The sequence below is a fragment of the Aquarana catesbeiana genome, linkage group LG03 (assembly GCF_042186555.1).
Source record: "Aquarana catesbeiana isolate 2022-GZ linkage group LG03, ASM4218655v1, whole genome shotgun sequence".
Lineage (NCBI taxonomy): Eukaryota > Metazoa > Chordata > Amphibia > Anura > Ranidae > Aquarana > Aquarana catesbeiana.
The window spans coordinates 143,748,993-143,774,281 of record NC_133326.1 but is presented as its reverse complement, the minus strand read 5'-3'; the positions used below and the strand labels follow the sequence as shown (position 1 = coordinate 143,774,281).

General features: G+C 40.9%; 1 protein-coding gene across 4 annotated transcripts in view; it reads right to left on the bottom strand.

Moving 5' to 3' along the window:
- LOC141131747 (uncharacterized) overlaps window positions 1-22,954 on the bottom strand; it is a 124,721-nt gene extending 101,767 nt beyond the window's left edge. For all 4 annotated transcript variants that reach the window (XM_073619384.1, XM_073619382.1, XM_073619386.1 and 1 more), the window contains exon 1: window positions 22,464-22,954. In XM_073619384.1, the coding sequence (XP_073475485.1) occupies window positions 22,464-22,527 (64 nt within the window). In that variant the 5' untranslated portion in view covers window positions 22,528-22,954. The remainder of the gene's footprint in view (window positions 1-22,463) is intronic.
- Window positions 22,955-25,289: the final 2,335 nt, after the last annotated feature.

Genomic DNA, 25,289 nt, shown 5'->3' with positions numbered 1-25,289 from the left:
GCCATCACGGGAGATCAATGGACGCGTTTTGGGGGTGCAACCCCTTCCTCAATAATAAAGTAGCGGTGAGGAAGGGCTTTCTCCCCCAAAACACGTCCCTTGATCCCCCGTGATGGCAGGTCACACATGTTGACATTGTGAAATTTGTGTGCATCTTCCAAATTTGGCTTTTCCAGGGGTGATTTCCCCCCATCTGAACGCTATATCAAACACAGTTCCTAAATACTCATGTCTGATATTGCCTTCAAGTTCTACCAAATGTGAACTTTGTAAGATCAAGATTTGTGTCTTTCTTGTTGGTTTTACACAGGCCTGTTTTCTATAAAATGGACATTTTGATTTGGGATAATGACACCACAAAAATTGTTATACAACAAACATGTTGGTTTGTCAGAAAAACCTTTGGTAAATGCACATGTGATTGTGCAGGTATTAAAAAGTTGTTCATCAAGAATGTGTGGATTATTGTCTCAACACTACAACACTTTTGGGGTGATGTAATTGTTGTTTTATGAGAAAATGGGGGTAATTTCCTAAGGGCAAATCCACTTTGCACTACAAGTGCAGTGTCAGTGCAGTTGCAAGTGCACTTGTAGTGAAAAGTGTCTTTGCATTTAGTAAATAACAGCCAACAGTGCTTTGTATAAGGTTACACAATCATGACATTTTCTGCACTCCACACATTTCTGTCAGGGTCAGCTCAAACAAACACAAGCAGTAAATGTCCACAAAGAAGAGCCTGGGGGGAGATGCCTGTCGAGAACTTGAGGTCCTGCAGACTTCTTCCTGTGGCCAAATACCGCAAGGTAGCGACCAACCTCTGCTCCGGAGTGATGGCTTGCCTCATGCAGGTATCCTGCCTGCTGATATAGGGGGTCAGCGAAGCCAAAAGACGGTGAAACACGGGGTCCGTCATCCTGAGAAAATTCCTGAAATCACCAGGATTATTCTCCCGGATCTCACGGAGCAAAGGCATATGAGAGAACTGGTCACGCTGAAGCAACCAATTCTTGGTCCATGAACTCCTCCCCACCCTGTTCATGGACTGGACTTGTGTCAAGGTCAGGACCCCAACACCAAGCCCCTGCACAGCACGAACTCTACGAGGAGTACGCATACGAAACATGGCTAGAAAACGGTCGGCTGCTCAGAACGAAGTAACAGAACGCACTGAAGAACAGCAAGGCCTGTGAAGAGCGACCTGAAAAACAGCAACGAGCAGGCAAGATCACACAGAAAACTCTGATACGAACTGACTGCACGCACTGAAGAGCAGATACAAACCCACAAGCACAAACTGAACGGCAGAAAACGATCTGAAAGCCACGAGTCTGAAAAAGCGCGAATCGTCTCTCACCAAACTTTTACTAACACGAGATTAGCAAAAGGAGCCCAAAGGGTGCCGCGTTTGGTTCTGAACCGGCCTTTTCTAGTCTCGTCGTACGTGGTGTACGTCACCGCGTGGTTGTCGATCGGAAATTCCGACAACTTTGTGCGACCGTGTGTAGGCAAAACAAGTTTGAGCCAACATCCGTCGGAAAAAATTCTAGGATTTTGTTGTCGGAATGTCCGAACAAAGTCCGACCGTGTGTACGGGGCATAAGAGTACTGAATCTCCCTATCCCAAGATGGTGGAGGCACAACCTTAGGTGTTGTTTAAACTGCTGGATTGTTCTAATTTTTATACATCCAAATGAAGCATTGCCATTCCGTTTCAGACTACATTGAGATTTCATCTTGGTGTTTCACTTATATGGACTTATTATTTCCTTGCATTTATTTGGCGGACTGATTTTTCTATCCACACTGTATCACTTATTCATAGACATTTTTTTTTTGAGAAATAGTATTCTTTTTTTTGTATGTTTATGTACAAGATAGCGATATTTCCATGTGGGCTATATAATATTTCTCTGTACATTATCATTTCATGTCACAAATTCCATAATTCTTATTTGTGTGTGTTTCATGTTTTTGTGCACATATTTGGCGCTAGTGACACGTTATTGTGTCATTCAGATTACCTATCGTCTCACTCATACCTAGATCGCATATGTTTTAGGTCTTTTTTTGCATATATTTATATGTACTTTGGCCCTAGTCACACATCACTGAATTGTATTTTTGCATATTCACTTATGGCTTTTTGATTGTTTAATTACCTGCCTGGCATTATTTCCAGGTTGTCACGATAAATACTTTTAGAGCTACACATTTACTCACATACTCCTTTACAATGAGTCTTATTGTTGTGTTGGAAGCTCATTCTTTAGGTTGGCACAGTAATTTCACTTTTATATTTATGTTTTATAGCAGAAAGTAAAAAATATTGGTTTTTTTTCTTTCAAAATTGTTGTCTTTTGTTTATAGTGCAAAAAATACAATTTGCAGATGTGATCAAATACCACCAAAAGAAAGCTCTATTTGTGGGTACAAAAGAACAAACATTTTATTTGGGTACAGTGTCGCACAACTGCGCAAAAGTAACGCAGTGCTGTATCACATAAAATGGCCTGGTCATGAAGGGTGGTAAATCCTCCAGAGCTGGAGTGGTTAGGCTGCCTGCTGGAGTGGATATCTGGAGGTAGTGGATCTGAAAAAAGATCTTCTTGCTGAAGAGTGTCACAGAGAAGCTGGGTAGAAGTTACCATCTGGGCACTGTGAGGAGATTCATTACCTATCAATTAATGTATCTTTGGCTGCTCTATAAGGCAAAGGCAAAGAACCATTTTTAATTTTTTTTGTAAGAGATTCTCCACAGCTAAGAAGCCTCTGACTGTTCTTACAGGGTCATAGATCTGTCTGGCTGCTCTCATGGGGCCAGCAATTACCAGGCATCTGCTTTTAAAAGGCCTACCACTACTGATACTACCTCAGGATACCAGTCCTATTTTGGGTACCCTGCATCGCTAAATCCTCTCTCCTAGAATAGAATTCAAGGAAAAAAAAAGACTAAAGTAACTGGCACCTAACTGATATTGTAATTCACTATACACCAAGAACTAGACCCTGAGATGGAAATGTTACCCCGCTACACTGCTTAGGTGGTCATTCCATACCACCCCAAGACTACCATATATAAAGACAAAGCTCAAATTCTAGGGCTGCTCTTAGGAGTTATGCTACATACGTATCCTTTGTGACAGAACATAAAGTTACAAATGTCATCATATGACATAAAAGAATGAACCAGTGAATAGCTTTATGCATATGGAAAATATTCAGACAGGTACAATGCACATTCATGGAGGCTCACAGTCTTACATTTCACTCAAAGGCCATGGCTGAGGACCAGTGTTCTTTGCAATGTGCTGTCAAGAGTCTAAGCATACTAAAGTGGTTGTAAAGAGTGAAGGGTTTTTACCTTCATGCTTAAAAATGTGTGCTACTCCCCCCACAGCCCCCCTTATACTCCCGTGAGCCCTCTCTCATCTCAGTGGTGCGCACGGTAGCCTCAGCTGTCCGGGGTCTCTTTTTCCACATTGGCTGAGGCACAGCAGCGGGAGCCATTGGCTTCCACTGCTGTCAATCACAACCAGTGATCCAATAAGGAGAGAGAGGGTGTGGGGCTCAGGAGCGAGCATGCACCAGTGCCCCCATGCTATTGGGGGAACTGGTCAAGAGGGAGGGAGCCAGGAGCAGCAGCGGGGGACCCGAGAAGAAGATTATCAAGGCTGCTCTGTGCAAAACCATTACACAGTGTAGCTAAGTATAACGTGTTTGTTATTTTTTATATATATATATATATATATATATATATATATATATATATATATATATATATAAAACACAAACCTTCAAAATCACTTAAAGAGGAGTTCCACCCAGGGGGCCGTCAAAAAAAAAAAAAATTAAGTCAGCAGCTACAAATACTGCAGCTGCTAACTTTTAATTGGACACTCACCTGTCCCTGGGTCCAGCGATGCTGGGGATCGAGGCCCCGCTCGCCCCCCCCTCCGCTCGTCGGCATTTCAACTGTGGGCGCTGGGCTGTGTCTTCACAGCCTGGCACCCACTGCGCATGCGCGAGCGGCGCCGCGATTGGCCGCTCAATCACCTGGGACCTGTAATGGGTCCCAGATGATTGACAGGAGGGAGGGAGCAGAGCGGAGCCCTTCCTGTGCCTGGGGGGGAAGTGATGTCACCAGCCCAGGCAAAGGAACAGGCAGACTACGAGGGACCACCTAGCAACAGGCATTTAGAGGTAAGTGAAAAAAAAAAAATATCCAAATGTTTTTTTGTTTTTTGTTTTTTTTTAGATTTTTTCCAGGTATTTTTGTTTTTTGGGTGGAACCCCACTTTAACAGTATTTATCTTATTATTATATTATTCTTGTTTTTGTATTTGTCCTTCAGAAAGAGTAACCTAACTGTATTTTCTGTAACAGTGCTTTTATTGTCTCTTGAATTCTTTGTTATAGTAGGAAGTTGTAGGAGTTTCTGTAAAAAAAAAAATTCACCACTATTTTGTGGTATATGTGTGTGAGAAGACCTTTGCTCAGCCCAACTTCTACTCAGCTTAATCATCAAGCATAAACGTAAAGATAGAATGTCTGAGAGGAAAATCGTATTATTCACCAAATTAGTCATTTTAAAAGTGAGGGAAACCACCACTCTTTTTTTAAACACTCGTGTCACTACAAAATACTTCCTTAGAAAATATTATGATATTGAAAATAGTGTTACATTTTGCCCGCTTACGTCTTGACAGAAGTACAAAATTAATCATCTTTCTATTAGTTTAATCTTGACTGGTAACCTCAGTACCTGGAATAAAAATGTCAGCTTTTTTTTAATTAACTAAAAAAATGGTGATGGTTACTGACATGAAAACCACAATATATCCATACTGATATTGTCAGAGTTTCAGAAATGTTTGGTTTCACAATTTGTAAGCAACAAAAAAAAAAAAAAAAAAAAAAAAAGAAAAATACATCAGGGTAATTTGCTACAGGAGTTGAGAATCTTACATAGTTACATAGTCAGCCTGAAAAAAAAGACAACCAATGGAGAAAGAAAAAAAAATCAAAAGATAGAAAACCTCTACTTAAACCAAAATCAAAAGAGATAAAAAACACAATCTTAAACCCACAGTTGATCCAGAAGCAAAAACCCCCAATAAAGCATGATCCAATTTGCTCCAGTGGGGGGAAAAATCCTTCTTGATCCCCCTGGAGACAATCCCTGGATCAACTACCTTTTAAAGGTTAGTATCCAGTTATATTTTGTACATTTCGGAATGCATCCAGCTAATCTACTGAGCTGGCCAAAACTAGTTCTTAAAGTGGAGTTCCAACCCAAAAACAAAAAAAAAATAGTAATGTCTTTAAAAGAAATTAAAAAAAAAACTTTTCGAGAAAACATTTTTTTTTTTTTACTCACCTCTAAATGCCTGTTGCTAGGGGGTCCCTCGTAGTCTTCCTCCTTCGGTGCCTGGGTTCCTGACATCACTTCCCTCGGCGCAGGAAGGGAGATTGACAAGAGGGAGGGGAGAGAGGCAATCATCTGGGACATGTGACCAGTCCCAGATGATTACGGGGCCAGTGACAGCGTGCGGCGCAGCTCGCGCATGCGCAGCCGGGAGCCCACAGTCAGAATGCCGGCGCTGCCGAGCGGAGGGGAGGGACGAGCGGGGCTTTGATCCCCCCGCATCGCTGGACCCTAGGACAGGCAAGTGTCCAATTAAAAGTCAGCAGCTGCAGTATTTGTAGCTGCTGACTTTTAATTTTTTTTTTTTTTTTAATGGGAACCCCACTTTAAGGAAGTCTATTCCACATTTTCACAGCTCTTACTGTGAAGAAGCCTTTTTCTCTTTTCCCCCAGATGTAAAGAGTGTCTCTTGTCCTCTGTAATGATCTGAAAGTAAATAACTCTACAGCAAGTTCTCCCAGGAGAGAATAAATTCAGTTCTGCTAATGGGCAGCACAGTGGCAAAGTGGTTAGCACCCCCGCCTAGCAGCACTAGGGTCATCGGTTTGAATCCCAACCATGGCACTACCTGCGCAGAGTTTGCATGTCCTCCTTGTGCCTGTGTGGGTTTCCTCAGAAATTCCAAAGACATGCTGGTATTTAAATTGGCCCTAGCATGTGTATGTATGAAGGTGAGTTAGGGACCTTAGATTGTAAGCTCTTGGGGGTTAGGGACTAATGTGAATGTACAATATTTGTAAAGCGCTGCTTAAAATGATGGTGATATATAAGTACCTGTAATAAATAGATAATATTTCCTCATAGCTTAGCTGCTCTATGCCTCTTATTAGTTTGGTTGCCTTTCTCTGCATTCTCAAGTTAGCCAAAATCCTTTTTGAGAACTGGTGCCCAAAACTGAACTGCATATTCCAGATGAGGTGCTACTAATGATTTATACAGGGGCAAAACCCCATCTCTCTTTCTAGACTCTATAACTTTTCTAATCTGTTGCCACTCAGCCTATGGCCGAATGATGTCGGGGGTCTTCCTCGATCTGGGGGGGACGTCATATGATGTCCTCCCGGATCGCACCTCTTGCGCGCTGCAGTGCGATATGTCACTGGCTGTGTCCGCGGGATACAGCCGATGACTAATCACTGTACCTGCCCGCTGCTGGTACCATGTAATAGCTGTAAGGCCCCTTTCACACGGGACGGATCCGTGTTGATCCGCCCCGTGAACATCCGCTGCTCAGCGGGGATCGCTCCGTTTTCCCCAGCTGAGCAGGCAGATGACAGGGCGGGACCCGCACACTGTGCAGGAACCGCCCTGTCAGATCTCCGCTCTCTCCTATGGGGGATCGGAGGAACACGGACCGTCTGTCCGTGTTCATCCGATCCGCTCTGCAGACGGATAGAAAAATAGGATTTTCTTCCGTCCGCAGAATTGGACGAGAGCGGAGCCGGACGACATCGGGTGTTTGCGGATGTACATCCGCTGACACCCGCTATCCCATAGGGATGCATGTATGTCCGTATTTCATCCGAAAACGGATGGATGAAATACGGACATACGGTCCGCATGTGTGAAAGGGGCCTTACTAAACACAGCAAGTCACATGACGGTTGTAAACAATGAACAAACTGAATGAATCGATTTCATTCAGCAAAATGCTTGCATATAGCAATGAAATTCATTGCTATAAGCAAACATAGTGTGTAAAAAAAAAAAAATACTGATCACTTCCCCAGAGTAGTAAAATATTACTATGGTAATATTATATTGCTCTGGTCAAAGTGTGTTAAAAAAAAAATATGAAAAAAAAAAATAGAAAATGTTTTTTTATTTTTTTTCATACTGTCACCAATCAGGATCACTGCCACACCAGTTACATAATGATGCTTGGTACAACCAAGGTGGTGCGCTCACTATATACATTGTTGTTTGAGATATATACTATTTTGTTTGTGGACTGTATAACTTTCATGCAGACCAATTAATATACACTGATTTGGGTTATGTTCACCAAATAAATGTGGCAGAATACATTTTGGCCTAAATTTATGAAGCAAGATTATTTATTTGCAAAGTTTTCTAAAACAAACAAAGTAAAACGCAGTTTTTTTTTCAAAAATTTCCATAATTTTTTGTTTATTTAGCAAAAAATCAAAAGCCCTGTGGTGATTAAATACCACCAAAAGAAAGCTCTATTTGTTTAAACAAAATGCTAAAAATTTCATATGGGTACAGTGTTGCATGACTGTGCAATTGCCATTCAAATTGTCACACAGCTGAAAGCTGAAAATTGGCCTGGGCAGGAAGGGGTAAAAGTGCCCGGTATGGAAGTGGTTAATACAAGAAAGTATTTTGCTTGCTTTAGAAACTGAAGCTTGGTATTGTGATTATTAAGTCTATGATCTACCAGAACATCCAGATCTTTATTTGATATTTTGATCAGCGGCGGCCTGTCCATAGAGGGCGCATGGGCGCAGCCTCCCCTATCCATGCGTCTGGCCTCCTGATCTACATATCAGAACGCCAGACCATGGATTCCAATGCGGGGGGGGGGGGTTTTGGAAGCACCCGATTAGAGCCAGGGGCTCTAATAGGCTTCAAAAAAAGGGTGGCTTTGGAACTCAGAGCATTGAGCTCCGAGCCCACCCAGTTGTGTGATGATGGTGACTGAATTTTCGCTATTTTCACACTAAAGTTCCTCCCCACCAATCAAGAGGCAGGTCGTGAAACCTGTTTCCTGATTGGCTAAAGCGTAGGCGATCCTATTGGATGCCTAGCGCTTTGGCGGAAGAGAAGACACATGGCGGAGGAAGCATGAGGAACTGACACCGGAGCCGCTGCTACCCACACTCCAGGAGAGGATGAGAGGTCACCATAGCCCGCCACGCAAGCAAGAACCCATGATATTGTTTTATAGAAGAAAACTGTGGAACTGATTAGGCTTAAGGCCTTATGTACACTGCTGCTGGTAAACGGACGTTCAGAGGCAGTTGGATGCTTTTTTCAACTGCCCCTGAACTCATCCAATGTTATCTTATGTGTACATGTACACAGGTTTGGCGTATGACATGCACTTTTTTCCCCTTAAAATCAGGGGAAAATCGCGGGTGCGTGTTATACGCCGATCCCCTGCGATCCCCCGCTGACTGTGAGCGGGGCGATAGTCTGGCCGCCGATATACATAGATAGCCGAGTGTACTCGCCCAGTCACACCCAGTCCCGCCCTATGATGGACACAGGGACTGGGCGTGACTGTGAGCGGAGCTAGCCGAACCTAGCCGAGTACACTCGGCTATCTGTATATGGGCGGCGCTCCACTCACAGTCACGCCTATCCCGGGCAGGACTACGAGAGGAGCCAAAAGTGGCCGAGAGCTGCCGAGATACAAAGGACCTGCTCTGTGTGTCTCTACGGCGCCATTTTCAAACTGCAGTGACACTGGCAAGTCACTGCAGTTTAACTCCAGCTTGGGCAAGGCTGCAAATGGACACTTACAAAGCTGCAAATGGACACTGAAAAGCTGCAGATGGGCACTGACAAGGCTGCAAGGCTGCAAATGGACACTGATAAGGCTGCAAATGACACCAAGGCTGCAAATGACACTGGACAAGCATGCAGATGCATTGATGGGCATTTAAATGTAATTTTTTATTCCTTTAAAACATTTTTTTCCTTAAAATTCCCTCCTAATCTTGGGGGTGCCTGTTATATGCCGGGGCGTGTTATACGCTGATAAATACGGTATATATGTAGCGCCCCCCGGGGTCTACTGGAAGCAGGAAGGTACCTCCCAGATACAGGGAGCAGGCTTACATTCACCCCAGGGCTGAGTCCATGGCTATAATGGGAAGTTTAAACAGAATATAGGCGCCAGTCACTTTAGGTATTTTTCAATGCTTTAATTAGAACTTGAGAAAAGTTGTAGGAAAGAGGTTGAGGGGAGGTTTCAGATACCCTTTTTTAGCAGATCACTTACAGAATCCTTTATTCAAAGGACAAACAACTTTCTTTCAGCAGATCTTGAATACCTGGGTAGGTCTCTCACACAGACCTAGCAACCAGTAAATGCCTGGGTAAGTCTCTCTCACAAACTTAGCAGCCAAGAGCGTATTACCTTGATTAGATTGTAGAGCAGCTTAACAGTACCAGAACCTTTAAGCCGACCCGGCGGTACTGTAATGCCCTATACACACGATCGGATTTTCCGACGGAAAATTTGTGATAGGACCTTGTTGTCAGAAATTCCAATCGTGTGTGTGGGCTCCATCACACATTTTCCATCGGATTTTCCAAAATCCGTTGCTGGAAATTCCGATCGTGTGTACACGAATCCGACGGACAAAGTGCCACGCATGCTCAGAATAAATAAAGAGATGAAAACTATTGGCCACTGCCCCGTTTATAGTCCCGACGTACATGTTTTACGTCACCGCGTTTAGAACGATCGGATTTTCCGACAACTTTGTGTGACCGTGTGTATGCAAGACAAGTTTGAGCCAACATCCGTCGGAAAAAATCCTAGGATTTTGTTGTCGGAATGTCCGAACAAAGTCCGACCGTGTGTACGGGGCATTAGAGTAGTTAGATATAGGTGCATCCTCCAAGTGAGTTACCAGGCCCTTCTGAGAGACCAGCCTTCATCCTGGCTCTCTTCAGCAAGGGTCCTCCACTGGATCTTCTCAGCTTGGCTTGGCGTCTATCATTCAGGCAAGACAGCCTAAGGACCACCTCAGGAGTAGTAGGCCCCAGACAGGCTTCTGGGCCTACTGCAGAAGATACAGCGATACAGCTTCAGGCCAGAAGGGCTACGAGGTACGAACTGACTATAGCACATGGCATCTGGCAAATAAATACCCCTTCCCAGATGCACAGTGGCCAGGAACCTCCTACTGGGCTGTTTCCAGAAAAAGAATATTCATTACAGCTCAACCTAGTTGTAATTCTCACACTGTCCTGTGGTACCAGTGACACCTACTGGCAACAGAGGGAAATGCACAACCCAGCCAAGTTTAGAACAGAACCAAATATACAATCAAATCTGAGCTGTTTACAGCTCAGCCAAAAACTAAATTTACACTATAGCCCCAATTTTAGGAACAGGGGGCTATATATATATATATATATATATATATATATATATATATATATATATATATATATATATATATATATATATATATATATATATATAAAATAACAGTCAATGGGTGGGTTACCTTCTTTTCTTAATGCTCTGTGAAGTCAAAGCACAGTCAAAATGGACTCCCAATCCTCCACCGATAATAATTAGAAAAAAAGACGGGACCAATGCTTCGATGCAATTCTTCTTTTACATCAAAGTTTTTCAAACATACAAAGTGCAGGCGTGCAAGCACTTTGTATGTTTGAAAAACTTTGAAGTAAAAGAAGAATTGCATCGAAGCATTGGTCCTGTCTTTATATATATATATATATATATAATTTTTTTTTTTTTTTTTTTTTCAAACGCTTCTAAACACAAACGCGGCATGTAAACGCGCAAAATGGACATTTTAAACGTGGGTTACTATCTGCCAAATTAAATCGTTCAGGAGAGATTGTAAAAACGTCACATGTACATTAAACTTAGAGTTAAAATGTAAGAAACAACATTTTAAGATATACAAGATATTTATCATCAGCAATATGTTCAACATTAAACCCGGGTTCACACCATAATACGCTGCGCACCGCACAGGAGCGCTGTGCGTCCCTGTTCACCGTTTCAGGGACGAATCAGGGCCGATTCTATGCCTGAATTCGGCCCTGAAACGCAGCCAAAGACGCACAGCGTTTTTGTGCAGTGCGCACCGCAGCCGCCCCGGAGATATGTGAACCGGCTCCATAGGGAGCCAGTCACATTCTCCTGCTATGCGAATTAGAGGTGCGGAAACGCACCTCTAATTCGCATAGGTGTGAACCCGGGCTAAGACTCCATAGTTTAATAGTATCATCTTTTTCCAGTATGGCCTTTATTGTCATAATCCCATCAGGTATGGTAAAAAAAGTACCTTCTCCATCTTTTTACTTTTATATCTTCTCCATATACCATCAGCATTTAGCTATCAATTGTAGCTGCCGTCAATATAATGTAGGTGTAACAAATCAGCTATACCTGTTATTGAGCATCAATTTTAGTAAATGTAACCAAGGCTGTTTTAAAGACTTGGTGCACTCATGGTCAACATTGTGTGTCCTCAGTCCTTCTGTGTGATTTACCAATGTACTCATAAACAATTTTGATCAATATGGCAAAATCAACAGTGTACATGCATGCAATATACAGTATCTCACAAAAGTGAGTACACCCCTCATATTCTTGTAAATATTTTATTATATCTTTTCATGTGACAACACTGAAGAAATGACACTTTGCTACAATGTAAAGTAGTGAGTGCACAGCTTGTATAACAGTGTGAATTTGCTGTCCCCTTCAAAATAACTCAACTAACTCAACTCAACCTCCCCGGTGTCATGTGACTCGTTAGTGTTACAAGGTTTCAGGTGTGAATGGGGAGCAGGTGTGATAAATTTGGTGTTATCGCTCTCACTCTCTCATACTGCTCTACATAAAGATGGCCTAGGCTATAAAAAGATTGCCAAGACCCTGAAACTGAGCTGCAGCACAGAGGCCAAGACCATACAGCAGTTTAACAGGACAGGTTCCACTCAAAACAGGCCTCACCATGGTCGACCAAAGAAGTTGAGTGCATGTGCTCAGTGTCATATCCAGAGGTTGTCTTTGGGAAATAGACGTATGAGTGCTGCCAACATTGCAAGGGGTAGGGGGTCAGCCTGTCTGTGCTCAGACCATACGCCGCACACTGCATCAATTTGGTCTGCATGGCTGTTGTCCCAGAAGGAAGCCTCTTTTAAAGATGATGCACAAGAAAGCCTGCAAACAATTTGCTGAAGACAAGCAGACTAAGGACATGGATTACTGGAACCATGTCCTGTGGTCTGATGAGACCAAGATAAACTTATTTGGTTCAGATGTTGTCAAGCGTGTGTGGCGGCAACCAGGTGAGGAGTACAAAGACAAGTGTGTCTTGCCTACAGTCTAGCATGGTGGTGGGAGTGTCATGGTCTGGAGCTGCATGAGTGCTGTCGGCACTGGGGAGCTACAGTTCATTGAGGGAACCATGAATGCCAAGATGTACTGTGACATACTGAAGCAGAGCATGATCCCCTCCCTTCAAAGACTGGGTCGCAGGGCAGTATTCCAACATGATAATGACCTTGAACACACCTCCAAGATGACCACTGCCTTGCTAAAGAAGCTGAGGGTAAAGGTGATGGACTGGCCAAGTATGTCTCTAGACCTAAACCCTATTGAGCATCTGTGGGGCATCCTCAACTGGAAGGTGGAGGAGCTCAAGGTCTCTAACATCCACCAGCTCTGTGATGTTGTCATGGAGGAGTGGAAGAGGACTCCAGTGGCAACCTGTGAAGCTCTGGTGAACTCAATGCCCAAGAGGGTTGAGGCTGTGCTGGAAAATAATGGTGGCCACTCAAAATATTGACACTTTGGGCCCAATTTGGACATTTTCACTTAGGGGTGTACTCACTTTTGTTGCCAGCGGTTTAGACATTAATGGCTGTGTGTTGAGTTATTTTGAGGGGACAGCAAATTTACACTGTTATACAAGCTGTGCACTCACTACATTGCAGCAAAGTGTCATTTCTTCAGTGTTGTCATATGAAAAGATATAATAAAATACAGTAAAACCTTGGTTTGAGAGTAACTTGGTTTGAGAGCATTTTGCAAGACAAGCACAATTTTTAAATAAATTTTGACTTGATATACAAGCAATGTCTTGATATACAAGTAGCATCATATCACAACTGAGTATAAAAGAGAAGAGAGGCGCCTCTAAGTGTAGCAATATAGTTTACATTTAATGAAGGTACAACATTTAGCAACTCACATGGTTGATTATTAAAAGAGGCACATCTAAGTATGCAGGCGTCCGGGGTAAAGCTGTCCACATAGACCATCCTCCTCCTGTTGTATCTTCATTAAATGTAATCATATTGCTACACTTAGAGGCGCCTCTCTTCTCTTTTATACTCTGTAGCTCCTGCTGGATTTTGCTTCTAATCCCCTTGTAGAGGCTTCCATTTGTGGATGGACATTTTATGGTTATATAACCTGGTCACATTGCTATAATCTTTTTATATGGACTATAAACTGAAGCACTTATGAATAAATGGTTGTGGAACAAATCATTTGAGTTTCCATTATTTCTTGTGGGAAAATATGCTTTGATATAAGAGTGCTTTGGATTACAAGTATGTTTCTGGAACTAATTATGCTCGCAAACCAAGGTTTTACTGTATTTACAAAAATGTGAGGATTGTACTCACTTTTGTGAGATACTGTACATCTTTCCTGTACTGTGAACAAACTGCAAAGCTGTTTTTATGTTACTGCAATAATTAACAAAAGAAGTAGGAAGCTGTATTTAACCCAAAACCAAACATTTAATATATTGGAGCTTACCAATTCTTAGATGTGATGACTGCATTAGTCTTCTTTATTAGGCTGCCTTTCTTCAATTTGTCATCTGGTGATCCAGCCACTAAGTCTGTTGTTTTTCAAAAGAATAAGCTCTCTTGCAGGTGTGCATACAGTGGGGCAAAAAAGTATTTAGTCAGCCACCAATTGTGCAAGTTCTCCCACTTAAAAAGATGAGAGAGGCCTGTAATTGTCATCATAGGTATACCTCAACTATGATAGACAAAATGTGGAAACAAATCCAGACAATCACATTGTCTGATTTTTTAAAGAATTTATGGTGGAAAATAAGTATTTGGTCACCTACAAACAAGCAAGATTTCTGGCTCTCACAGACCTGTATCTTCTTCTTTACACTCATTACCTGTATTAATGGCACCTGTTTGAACTTGTTATCAGTATAAAAGACACCTGTCCACAACCTCAAACAGTCACTCTCCAAACTCCACTATGGTGAAGACCAAAGAGCTGTCGAAGGACACCAGAAACAAAATTGTAGACCTACACCAGGCTGGGAAGACTGAATCTGCAATAGGCAAGCAGCTTGGTGTGAAGAAATCAACTGTGGGAGCAATAATTAGAAAATGGAAGACATACAAGACCACTGATAATCACCCTCGATCTGGGGCTCCACGCAAGATCTCACCCCGTGGGATCAAAATGATCACAAGAACAGTGAGCAAAAATCCCACAACCACACGGGGGGCCTAGTGGAAGACCTGCAGAGAGCTGGGACCAAAGTAACAAAGGCTACCATCAGTAACACACTACGCCACCAGAGACTCAGATCCTGCAGTGCCAGACGTGTCCCCCTGCTTAAGCCAGTATATGTCCGGGCCCATCTGAGGTTTGCTAGAGAGCATTTGGATGATCCAGAAGAGGATTGGGAGAATGTCATATGGTCAGATGAAACCAAAGTAGAACTGTTTGGTAGAAACACAACTCATGGTGTTTGGAGGAGAGAGAATGCTGAGTTGCAACCAAAGAACACCATACCTACTGTGAAGCATGGGGGTGGCAACATCATGCTTTGGGGCTGTTTCTCTGCAAAGGGAACAGGATGACTGAACCATGTACATGAAAGAATGAATGGGGTCATGTATCGTGAGATTTTGAGTGCAAACCTCCTCCCATCAGCAAGGGCATTGAAGATGAAACTTGGCTGGTTCTTTCAGCATGACAATGATCCCAAACACACCGCCCGGGCAATGAAGGAGTGGCTTTGTAAGAAGCATTTCAAGGTCCTGGAGTGCCCTAGCCAGTCTCCAGATCTCAACCCCATAGAAAAACTTTGGAGGGAGTTGAACGTCCGTGTTTCTCAGCAACAGCCCCAAAACATCACAGCACTAGAGGAGATCTGCATGGAGGAATGGGCCAACATACCAGCAACAGTGTGTGACAATCTTGTGAAGACTTACAGAAAACGTTTGACCTCTGTCATTGCCAACAAAGGATATATAACAAAGTATTGAGATGAACTTTTAATATTGACCAAATACTTATTTTCCACCATAATTTGCAAATAAATTCTTTCAAACATCAGACAATGTGATTGTCTGGATTTGTTTCCACATTTTGTCTCTAATAGTTGAGGTATACCTATGATGACAATTACAGGCCTCTCATCTTTTTAAGTGGGAGAACTTGCACAATTGGTGGCTGACTAAATACTTTTTTGCCCCACTGTATCAGTTACAGGGATTAGACAACCCATTTACCAATGACAGGGTGCCTACAATGATCAGCTTTTATTTATGTAACCCCCCCCCCCCCCAAAAAAAAAAAACCTTATTGTTGAAACTACGTATAAAGTTTTAGCTGGAGTTCAGCTTCAGTTTATTAGTACAGCTAACACTCCCCTACTCATAGACTGACTATGCTGCTGTCAAAATGTGCCCCCTGTGCTCCTTCATTCAGAGTGGGGGCACTCTAATACAGAAGGTGTGTTACTGGCCAGAGGTAAGAAAAAAAAAGAAAACAAATGCAGCCACCACATCTAATGATTGGTAAGCTGCAATATATTATATATTTTTGGTGTGAAGTTTAATACCACTTTAATTTTGGAGCTTTGAATTATTTCAGTCATTATGGACACCGTCCCGCCTCTCAAACAGAATGGTGAAGTTTCGAGGGACATTGCATGTAATTTGGCTGGGGTAATATACCACTGAGGTAGAAGTTTATAGCATGAAGGAAACATAGGAGAGTAGTAAAACTTTTATTTTTGGTCTTCCAATATCTAGGCAGATCATCAGGTGAAAACAGCCTAAAAAGAAAATGAACGTAGACACCACATCTGATGACTGTTAGGCTACAATATATTACATTTTTGGTTTTGGGTTTTAGGCTTCATGCACACGAGACTCAATGTTATCCTATGTGTCCATGTACACAGTCTCGTTTTTTGGTGTTTTTAGGCAGTTGTGTTTAACCTCGTTAAAACAAATGTGTTCAGACGCAAAAGTTTTCTACGTTTCAGACGCCAAACGCGCTAAACCGTGTTTCTGTTTATAAGTGTTTTTAAAGGAGTACTTTATGACCCGACTTTGGGGCCCCATATCTCGGGGCCACTTGGTGCTAGGAACCCCAAATTTGGTGTGCAAACACAACTAGCACTACAACATATCCAAATTTGGGGTTCCTAGCACCAAGTGGCCCCGAGATATGGGGCCCCAAAGTTGGGTCACAAAATGTCACTCTGCTGCAGAAAAGTGCTTGACATTTTGCGATCCGACTTTGGGGCCCGTATCTTGGGGCCACTTGGTGCTAGGAACCCCAAACTGGATATGTTGCTAGTTCCACCAAAATTGGGGTTCCTAGCACCAAGTGGCCCCAAGATACGGGGTCCCAAAGTTGGGTCGCAAAATGTCATTCTCTGCTCTGCAGATGCTTCTAGACGCAAATGCGGCTAAACGCGGCATGCAAACGCAGCAAAACGGGCGTTTCTAAAGTAATAAGGATACTTATTAGTTAATTTCACATTTATATTTTATATAACCATGATTATTTACGTAAAATCTTTGTTTCAAAAATTATAAACATAATATGGTTTTGCAAAACATTCTAGTTTTTTTTTTTTTTTTAAAGAGAGGGCATTTGAGACTCTCTCTCCCTCTTTATTGGAAATTAATAAAGCTATATGGAACCATACAGATCAAAAATAAAGAGGGATGAGCCACTCGTGTTGTATATGTAGTTTGAGTTTGGCTAAACCAGCTAACAGTCAACCCTTACGAATATATAAAACAAATCCTAGAGGTCCACCTGCTGGCTGTATATTTACCTGTCTTTAAATATAGTTTTATTTTTTAGGCCAAAATTTACATTTACATCTCATTCAACTAGAACTTTATGCAAAACTTTTTTTTTTCATTTTTGATAGAGTAAGGGAGGGTTATAACCCCTGTCAATTTTTGTTTTCACTATCTATGTCACATTGTGGAGATTTCCCTTCACTTCCCGTCCCATAGCCAAACAGGAAGAGAGAGGAGATCTCTGCATATTAGGGGAATTCCTTGGGGACCCCCAGGTCACTAGAACTAGTGTCCCCATTAGAAGATTTCCCCTCTATTACTTTTCTGGGACAACCCAAAATGTGGGTTTTACGTTCACTTCGTAAACGGGACATATAGAGAGGGTGAATCTCCTTAACAGGGGCACAGACAACAATAAAAACTGACAGATGTTCTAATCCCTCTCCACTCTATCCAAAACTAAAAAAAAAAAAGGGCTCTGCACAGAGGGATTGGTCTCTCTGTTTCTTATACCTGCATGGGAATAAGAAACAAAGAGATTTATATTAAAAAGCGGCACAAATAACACACATTACCACTTGTTAGACACAAAGTTAACCCTTTGATCGCCCTAGATGTTAACCCTTCACAGCCAAAGTCATTAGTACAGTGACAGCGTATAGTATTATCACTGATCATTGTATTATTGTCACTGGTGATGTCAATGGCAGTCAGTTCCCACTCTGTGTAAGTTAGAGTCAAATTGCTAACCGCACTACCACAGTCCCACTAAAAGTCGCTGATCGCCACCATTACTAGTATAAAAAAAAAAATCCAGTATATATATATATATATATATATATATATATATATATATATATATATATATACCATCGTTTGTAGATTTTTTTTTTTTTTTTTAACAAAGACGTAGCAGAATACATTTTGGCTTACATTTATGAAGAAATTTGATTTTATTTCAATTTTGGGTCTTTTTTCATTTATATAGTAAAAAAAAAAAAAAAAAACACAAAAGAACCCCAAACCACCAAAGAAAGCTCTATTTGTGTGAAAAAAAAATTATATAAATTTTGCTTGGGTACAGTATTGCATGACGGTGCAATTGCCAGTTAACCACTTGCCGACCGCCGCACGCCGATGTACATCCAAAGTTTGGCAGCGGATATCATTGTTATGGCAGCAGCTAGCTGCCATAACCCCGGTATCCCTGTTTTCGTGCGGCGGTCGGCTTTCAGATAAAAGTGGTCTCTGCGGCGGATTCGCCGCGAGATCACTTTTATCGGTGGCGGGAGAGGGGCGAGATCCGGTGCCCTCCGCCACTTACCAGAGTCATCGGTAGCGGTGGAGGCGATCACGTCTGTCTCCTTGCTGTGCCTGGAGATGAGTGAGACTAAGATGGCGCCCACTCGTCTCCATGACACTGCAGGGTGGAAGCGATGTCAAAACATCACTTCCGCCCATACGTCTTAAAGGCACATTTTTTTCAGTTTCTTTTTGACCCCAGATCTCATATTTAAGAGGTCCTGTCATGCTTTTTTATATTACAAGGGATGTTTACATTCCTTGTAATAGGAATAAAAGTGACAAATTTAAAAAAAAAAAACAGTGTAAAGATAAATAAAATCATGTAGAATAAATAATAAAAAATTTTAAAAAATGTTTTTTAAACCCCCCGTCCCGACGAGCTCGCGCGCAGAAGCAAACGCATACATGAGTAGTGTCCGCATATGAAAACAGTGGTCAAACTACACATGTGAGGTGTCGCCGCAATTGTTAGAGCGAGAGCAATAATTCTAGCCCTAGACCTCCTCTGTAACACAAAACATGCAACCTGTAGAATTTTTTAAACGTCGCCTATGGAGATTTTTGAGGGTAAAAGTTTGACACCTTTCCACGAGCGGGCGCAATTTGAAGCTTGACATGTTGGCTATCCATTTACTCGGCGTAACATTATCTTTCACAATATAAAAAAAAAAAAATTGGGCTAACTTTACTGTTGTCTTATTTTTTTTTTTATTCAAAAAAGTGAATTTTTTTTAAAAAAAGCGCGCTTGTAAGACCGCTGCGCAAATACGGTGTGAAAAAAAGTATTGCAATGACCGCCATTTTATTCTCTAGGGTGTTAGAAAATAACAATATATAATGTTTGGGGGTTCTAAGTAATTTTCTAGCAAAAAAACCTGTTTTAAACATGTAAACACCTAAATTCCAAAACGATGCTGGTCCTTAAGTAGTTAAAGGAGAAGTATGACTAAAGCTATTTTGGTCATACTTCTGCTACGGATCACAGGAGTGCAGTTTGTTCTGCACTCCTGTTATCCTTTTTCAGCTGACAGCGGGCTGAAGTTCGCTGTCGGCTGACGTCACAGAGCCAGTCCAGACTCTGAAAAGATCCTGACCATATGGTCGGGATCCACCCAGAAACCTGAATCAGGACCTGGCTCAACCTCTCTGAGAGCCTGAGGCTGGGTTCACACTATAGTATTACTGGATGTGGGTTCCCCGCATCCAATTCGCAATAGCAGGAGATTTAGACCTGCTCTCTATAAAGCCGGTTCACATATCCCTCCTGCAAATTTTTACAGGAGTCCTGCGCGTCTTTTGGTCCGTTTTAGGTCCAAATTCAGCCTAAAATCCAGGCTGAAATCGGACCTGAAATGGTGAACGGGGACACACCAGACCCCTACTATGAGCCGCATGCAAAGATACTGTGAACCTAGCCTGAGCCAGACCATATCTCCCCCTTCACAGCCCAGCGCTGCATTGAGTGCTGGAGGGGAGAGCAGAGAGCCGCTAACTGACAGTCACAGCTCCCTGCACAGAGCGGAAGGGGAAAACTGAGTATTCAGCTGTGTTTGATCGCTCAGTTCTCACTACAGAGCCGGCGGTTGACAGTTGCAGCATCAGATCAGTGCTGCGTCCACCTAGGTGAGTATAAATGTTTATTTTTTTTTCAAACTCTGAACTTCTCTTTTAAAGTAGCGCAGTGCTAAATAGCAAAAAATCACCGCTGTCCATTTGCAATCGTGATCGGGACAACTACCCTGCAGTAGAGTGATTTGAAAGTGAGGCTTGAAGTGCTCGTGGATTGCAGCGTGGAAGGGATGACATCGATGGCGGTGCAGAGGATGGTCTATGTGGACAACTTTACCATGGATGCCTGCATACTTAGATGTGCCTGTTTTAATCATCAACTATGTGAGTTGCTAAATGTTGTACTTTCATTAAATGTAACCATATTGCTACACTTAGAGGTGCCTATACTCGTATATCAAGTCAAAATTGATATTAAAAAAATGTGCTTGTCTTGCAAAATACTCTCAAACCAAGGTACTCTCAATCCAAGGTTATGCTGGTATATGCTATTTCTTACAGTATGAGCAATTAAAGAGAACATCATGACTCAGCCTGGAAAAGGTAGATGGAGCAAGACATCAGTATGTTTTTGATTTATTACTGAACGATTATTATTTACCTCAAATGTGATTGGTTCTTTAGGAAGTATCAGAAAAGGCAGTTCCCCTGAGTGGACTTTACCGGCACTTGCTAATAAATTTTGAATAGTGAGTACATATAACAATCTCTTTTTGCCTAAGGAAGCTAATCACCCTATCTAGGTTCTTTAGGAAGCAAATTTTCATATTTTCTTCACATGAATCCTGGCATATTGCCGACATGTATTTTAGGTTTACCATAATCACATCTAGCATTTTTATGAACTTTTGACTTCTGAAACGTCTTATGGCGGCCATACACACTTCAATTTTTTTGATCTGATTGATGTGTGATATGATGGAAGCGATTGAATCTGCAAACAATCAAATATCCATAACTTCCCTACCAATTGATTTAGACTCAGTTTCGTTCGGATTCTCTCAAACTGAATCAATTGGCCAGGGCAGGAAATTATATATCGTTTTGCAGAAATTGGAACCACCGAGATACTTTGTTCATGAATACGATCATATTTCACTTTCAGAATATGCAGTACATGCTGGAAAGCGAGATTTGATCAATAATGTACGATTGTTACAATGTTACAATTGTATCTTAAAGTAAAACTACAGGCAAAACTTTTTTTTTCATTTTGGATAGAGTAGGGGAGGGTTATAAATGAGAGGAAATCTCTGCAAATTAAGGGAATTCCTTGAAAAAACCCCAGGTCACCAGAACTAGTGTCCCCATTAGAAGATTTGCCATCTATTACTTTTCTGAAGACAACCCAAAATAGGGGCACATACGGGGGGCACAATAAAAACTGACAGGGGTTCCCTATTCAATCCTTCCAAAACCTCTGGTTCTACTTTAACTATTGGTTGAAATCCAGTCCCCCGTGTGTGGCATACTGATCAAATGGGTTATCAATTATAGATCCATTACTGCTCACAGAAAAGATTAATCCGAAGGTAAATTGATCTTTTATTGAAGTATGTATGGCCATTGTTAGGCAAGTGACTCATGATATCATTATTCTTTCATAAGGTTTTGATAATCCTAAAAAAAATAAAAAAACAGCCATCATCATTCCGAGACTGCCTCCTCTATTGCTAAGCACAATATTCCCAATGCACACGTTCCTGAGAATGGCTGTAAATGTAAGTGGGTGCTGCTGGAAACCAAAGACGTTCAAACAAAAAAATGTCACCAGCACAACAGGATCTCCAGAAAGGATCAAAAGCTTTATTGGACGATTAGTTCATAGTTACAGAAGCGATAATGATGAAGGGGTCCTGTGAGACTCCAAAATGTTGCTTCTGTAACTGTGATGGGATTGCTGAATAATGCTTTGGACCCTTTCTGGAGATCCTGGTGTGCTGGTGACATTTCTTGTTTGAACATCCTCTATCACTAAGACACAAACTTTATCAATAAGGCTGTTCAAGAGCAATGATGATATGCAAAGCTCAGTATACAAGTCAGTAAATTTGATTTTATTTACCATAGCCAGACTAATTAGAAAATGGTCTGCACCCAGTCAAAAGTCTTCTGGACTGACAAGACTGTTCTTTATAACTTATATTTTTTTATTGTGCTTTGAGCATCATCAGTGCTTTTTGCACTGTCATATTGAATAAGCACAGTTGTGTTACAGTCTGAACATAACTACAATGTAATTGATTTAAAAAAAAAAAAGTTCCTTTACCTATTCAATTAAACAAAGTTTATGAAATTGATAATGTTAGTAATTTTAACCATTAAAAAAAACTTCCAATCATTTTTTATTTGTTAATAAAATTATGTATATTCTTACCTGTATCGGAAAAACCACCAGCCGACAATAACATCAGTCCCAACAGAATCAGGTAATGATCCATCTTTAAAAAATTATACTTAAAGAGCACATAATCTGGGAAAAATCATTCAGGCATCACAGAAATGCTTTAGAATATTAAGAGTAGTGAAGATCACCCAGCCAACAATCTGAATAACAAGATGTGACATATCACCCGTATGTACTGTCCTAATAGTCAGGAAATCACACTTAAACACCAAAGGTTGTTCATATAGGAAGTGGTTATCTACGGCTTAGAGATATCCATTCCATCTGAGACATACTACTTTCATTTTCCAGTACTCTATTACTCAAAGTTTAACTCTTGCTCATTGTGTGAATGAATTCCTTGAATTAACTCAATATAGCCAACTGATGTTATCAGTTACGGTAAAATAAAATCAAATTTATAAAACATTCCCCTAATCAAGTAAAGGTAAAATTGCAGCCTACTCCTTTTTTTTTTTTTTTTTTTTTTGTAAAGTGTTTTTGTAAATGTTTCTTTATTTAGCATGTTCATGTCAAAAAAAAAAAGTGAAACTGGTAAACTATTTTGTACTTTTCTAAATCAAGTGAATATGAAATATTGCATAGGAATATGAACCCCTGTTAACCATCAGGTGAGGCTCACAAACTCACCGAGCTAACATTAACTGCTTTGCTGAAATAAGCCTGTGTTGTTTAGAGCTTGCTAGCTGGCTAAAACTATAACAGACATTATTGAGCATAATCAACATTTTTTTAGGACTTGTAATCCATGGCCAGTGCACACAGTTATTTTAATGTTACACACCAACATACAGTAGTAGGATTGTTTTCATAATACTATTAAAAAAACATAACTTGTATGAATCAGTAAATGAGGGATCACCATATGGGAATGTGCAGGAGACAGGAATGGGTGGGTAAGCTTAAGCAGGAAATCCAAGAGCTTTACTTGTGAAAACGGAACGTTATTTGGCTGTAACTGGGGGATGTGTCATTTATGTTCAGCCCCCTTTGGTTCTCTGTAATGTGCAGTCCCCCACAAGTTCTCTTTTTTGTTTATTTTGGTCTTATTTTGGATGATTTTAGCAAATTTGGTCCAACAGTTGCTAAGCAAGTGTGACACCAGGTAAATGTCATAATCTAAGATCTTCAACTTCCTATTAGTCCCCATTTTATTCTTGTTTGCAGGTGGCTTACATTTCTCATTAGGTATCTAATGTTGGGTGGGAGGGTAATGAACACACCCTTGCTTGATTTTGTTTCTGTCCACTATCTTTTCATGTTCTTAACCCTACTATAGTACTTGACATGCCATTTCCTCTTCCAGACTCCTGATGAGGTCATTTTTGATGAAACGTACATAGGGCGGAAGCAGAAGCCATGACATCACCACGCATGCGCCGCACTGCATTGTGGGATTCGTAGTTCACCCCCTGATGTGATGCCAAGAGCGTTTTTTGTTTTGTTTTGTATGTTTTTTATTAATAAAGTGTCACTATCAATTTTATACTATATGAGCTTGGACTTTATTTTGTTTGCAAGAACTTTACATTAATTTATATTATGCGATATATGAACTTTGCACCTTTTAAGTCATTTGATTATGCATTTTTTTCATTTTTTATGTCATTTATGATGATTATCCGTTGCACATTTATATTTATGGTTTACTTTTGGGTTAGCATGGAATCTCACAAAGAATATCCATGCCATTTCATTATAAAATTCTTTGAGAATGTTGCTGATCCTTGTGTGGTATTTTTGTGGTTCTTGCTGCATAGAATCCCAAAGTAAGGAGTTGACCATGGCACCATTTTATCAATTAATATATATATGAAAAGGAGGATACAAAGGAGAAATATCAAGTAACATTAATTTAACTATCTCTTTTCCCATTTTTGGCATTTTTTAATTATTTTAGATATTTTTTATTATTTGAATTAGAAAACTGGAGATGGTGTTGGAACATGCATTTAGCAAGTCAGATAGTATGTTGTCAGAGCCAGCAATTTTTCTGGATTTAAGTGATAATTGCAGCTTTAATTTCTTTAAGACTGGGTTTATATATTGGTATTCTGTTTTTGTTTCAGGCTCTGATACCCACTGCTGATTAGCTGACTTATCTTATGCATTGATAGGTGGCAGTTAAACATTCCTTCCATCTGTTTAGCTTTTCTCCCATGTTGCTTAACCACTGCAGCCCTGGAAGGATTTACCCCCTTCCTGACCAGAGCACTTTTTACAATTTGGCACTGCGTCGCTTTAACTGCTAATTGCGCGGTCATGCAATGCTGTACCAAAACTAAGTTTGCGTCCTTTTTTTCCCACAAATAGAGCTTTCTTTTGATGGTATTTGATCACCTCTGCGGTTTTATTTTTTGCGCTATAAAGGGAAAAAGACCGAAAAATTTTGAAAAAATATGATATTTTCTACTTTTTGTTATAAAAAAATCCAATAAACTCAATTATAGTCATACATTTAGGCCAAAATGTATTCGGCCACAAGTCTTTGGTAAAAAAAATGTTAATAAGCGTATATTTATTGGTTTGCGCAAAAGTTATAGCGTCTACAAACTAGGGTACATTTTCTGGAATTTACACAGCTTTTAGTTTATGACTGCCTATGTCATTTCTTGAGGTGCTAAAATGGCAGGGCAGTACAAAACCCCCCAAAAGACCCCATTTTGGAAAGCAGACACCCCAAGGAAATTGCTGAGAGGCATGTTGAGCCCATTAAATATTACATTTTTTGTCCCAAGTGCTTGAATAATGATAAAAAAAAAATAAAAAATTACAAAAAGTTGTCACTAAATGATA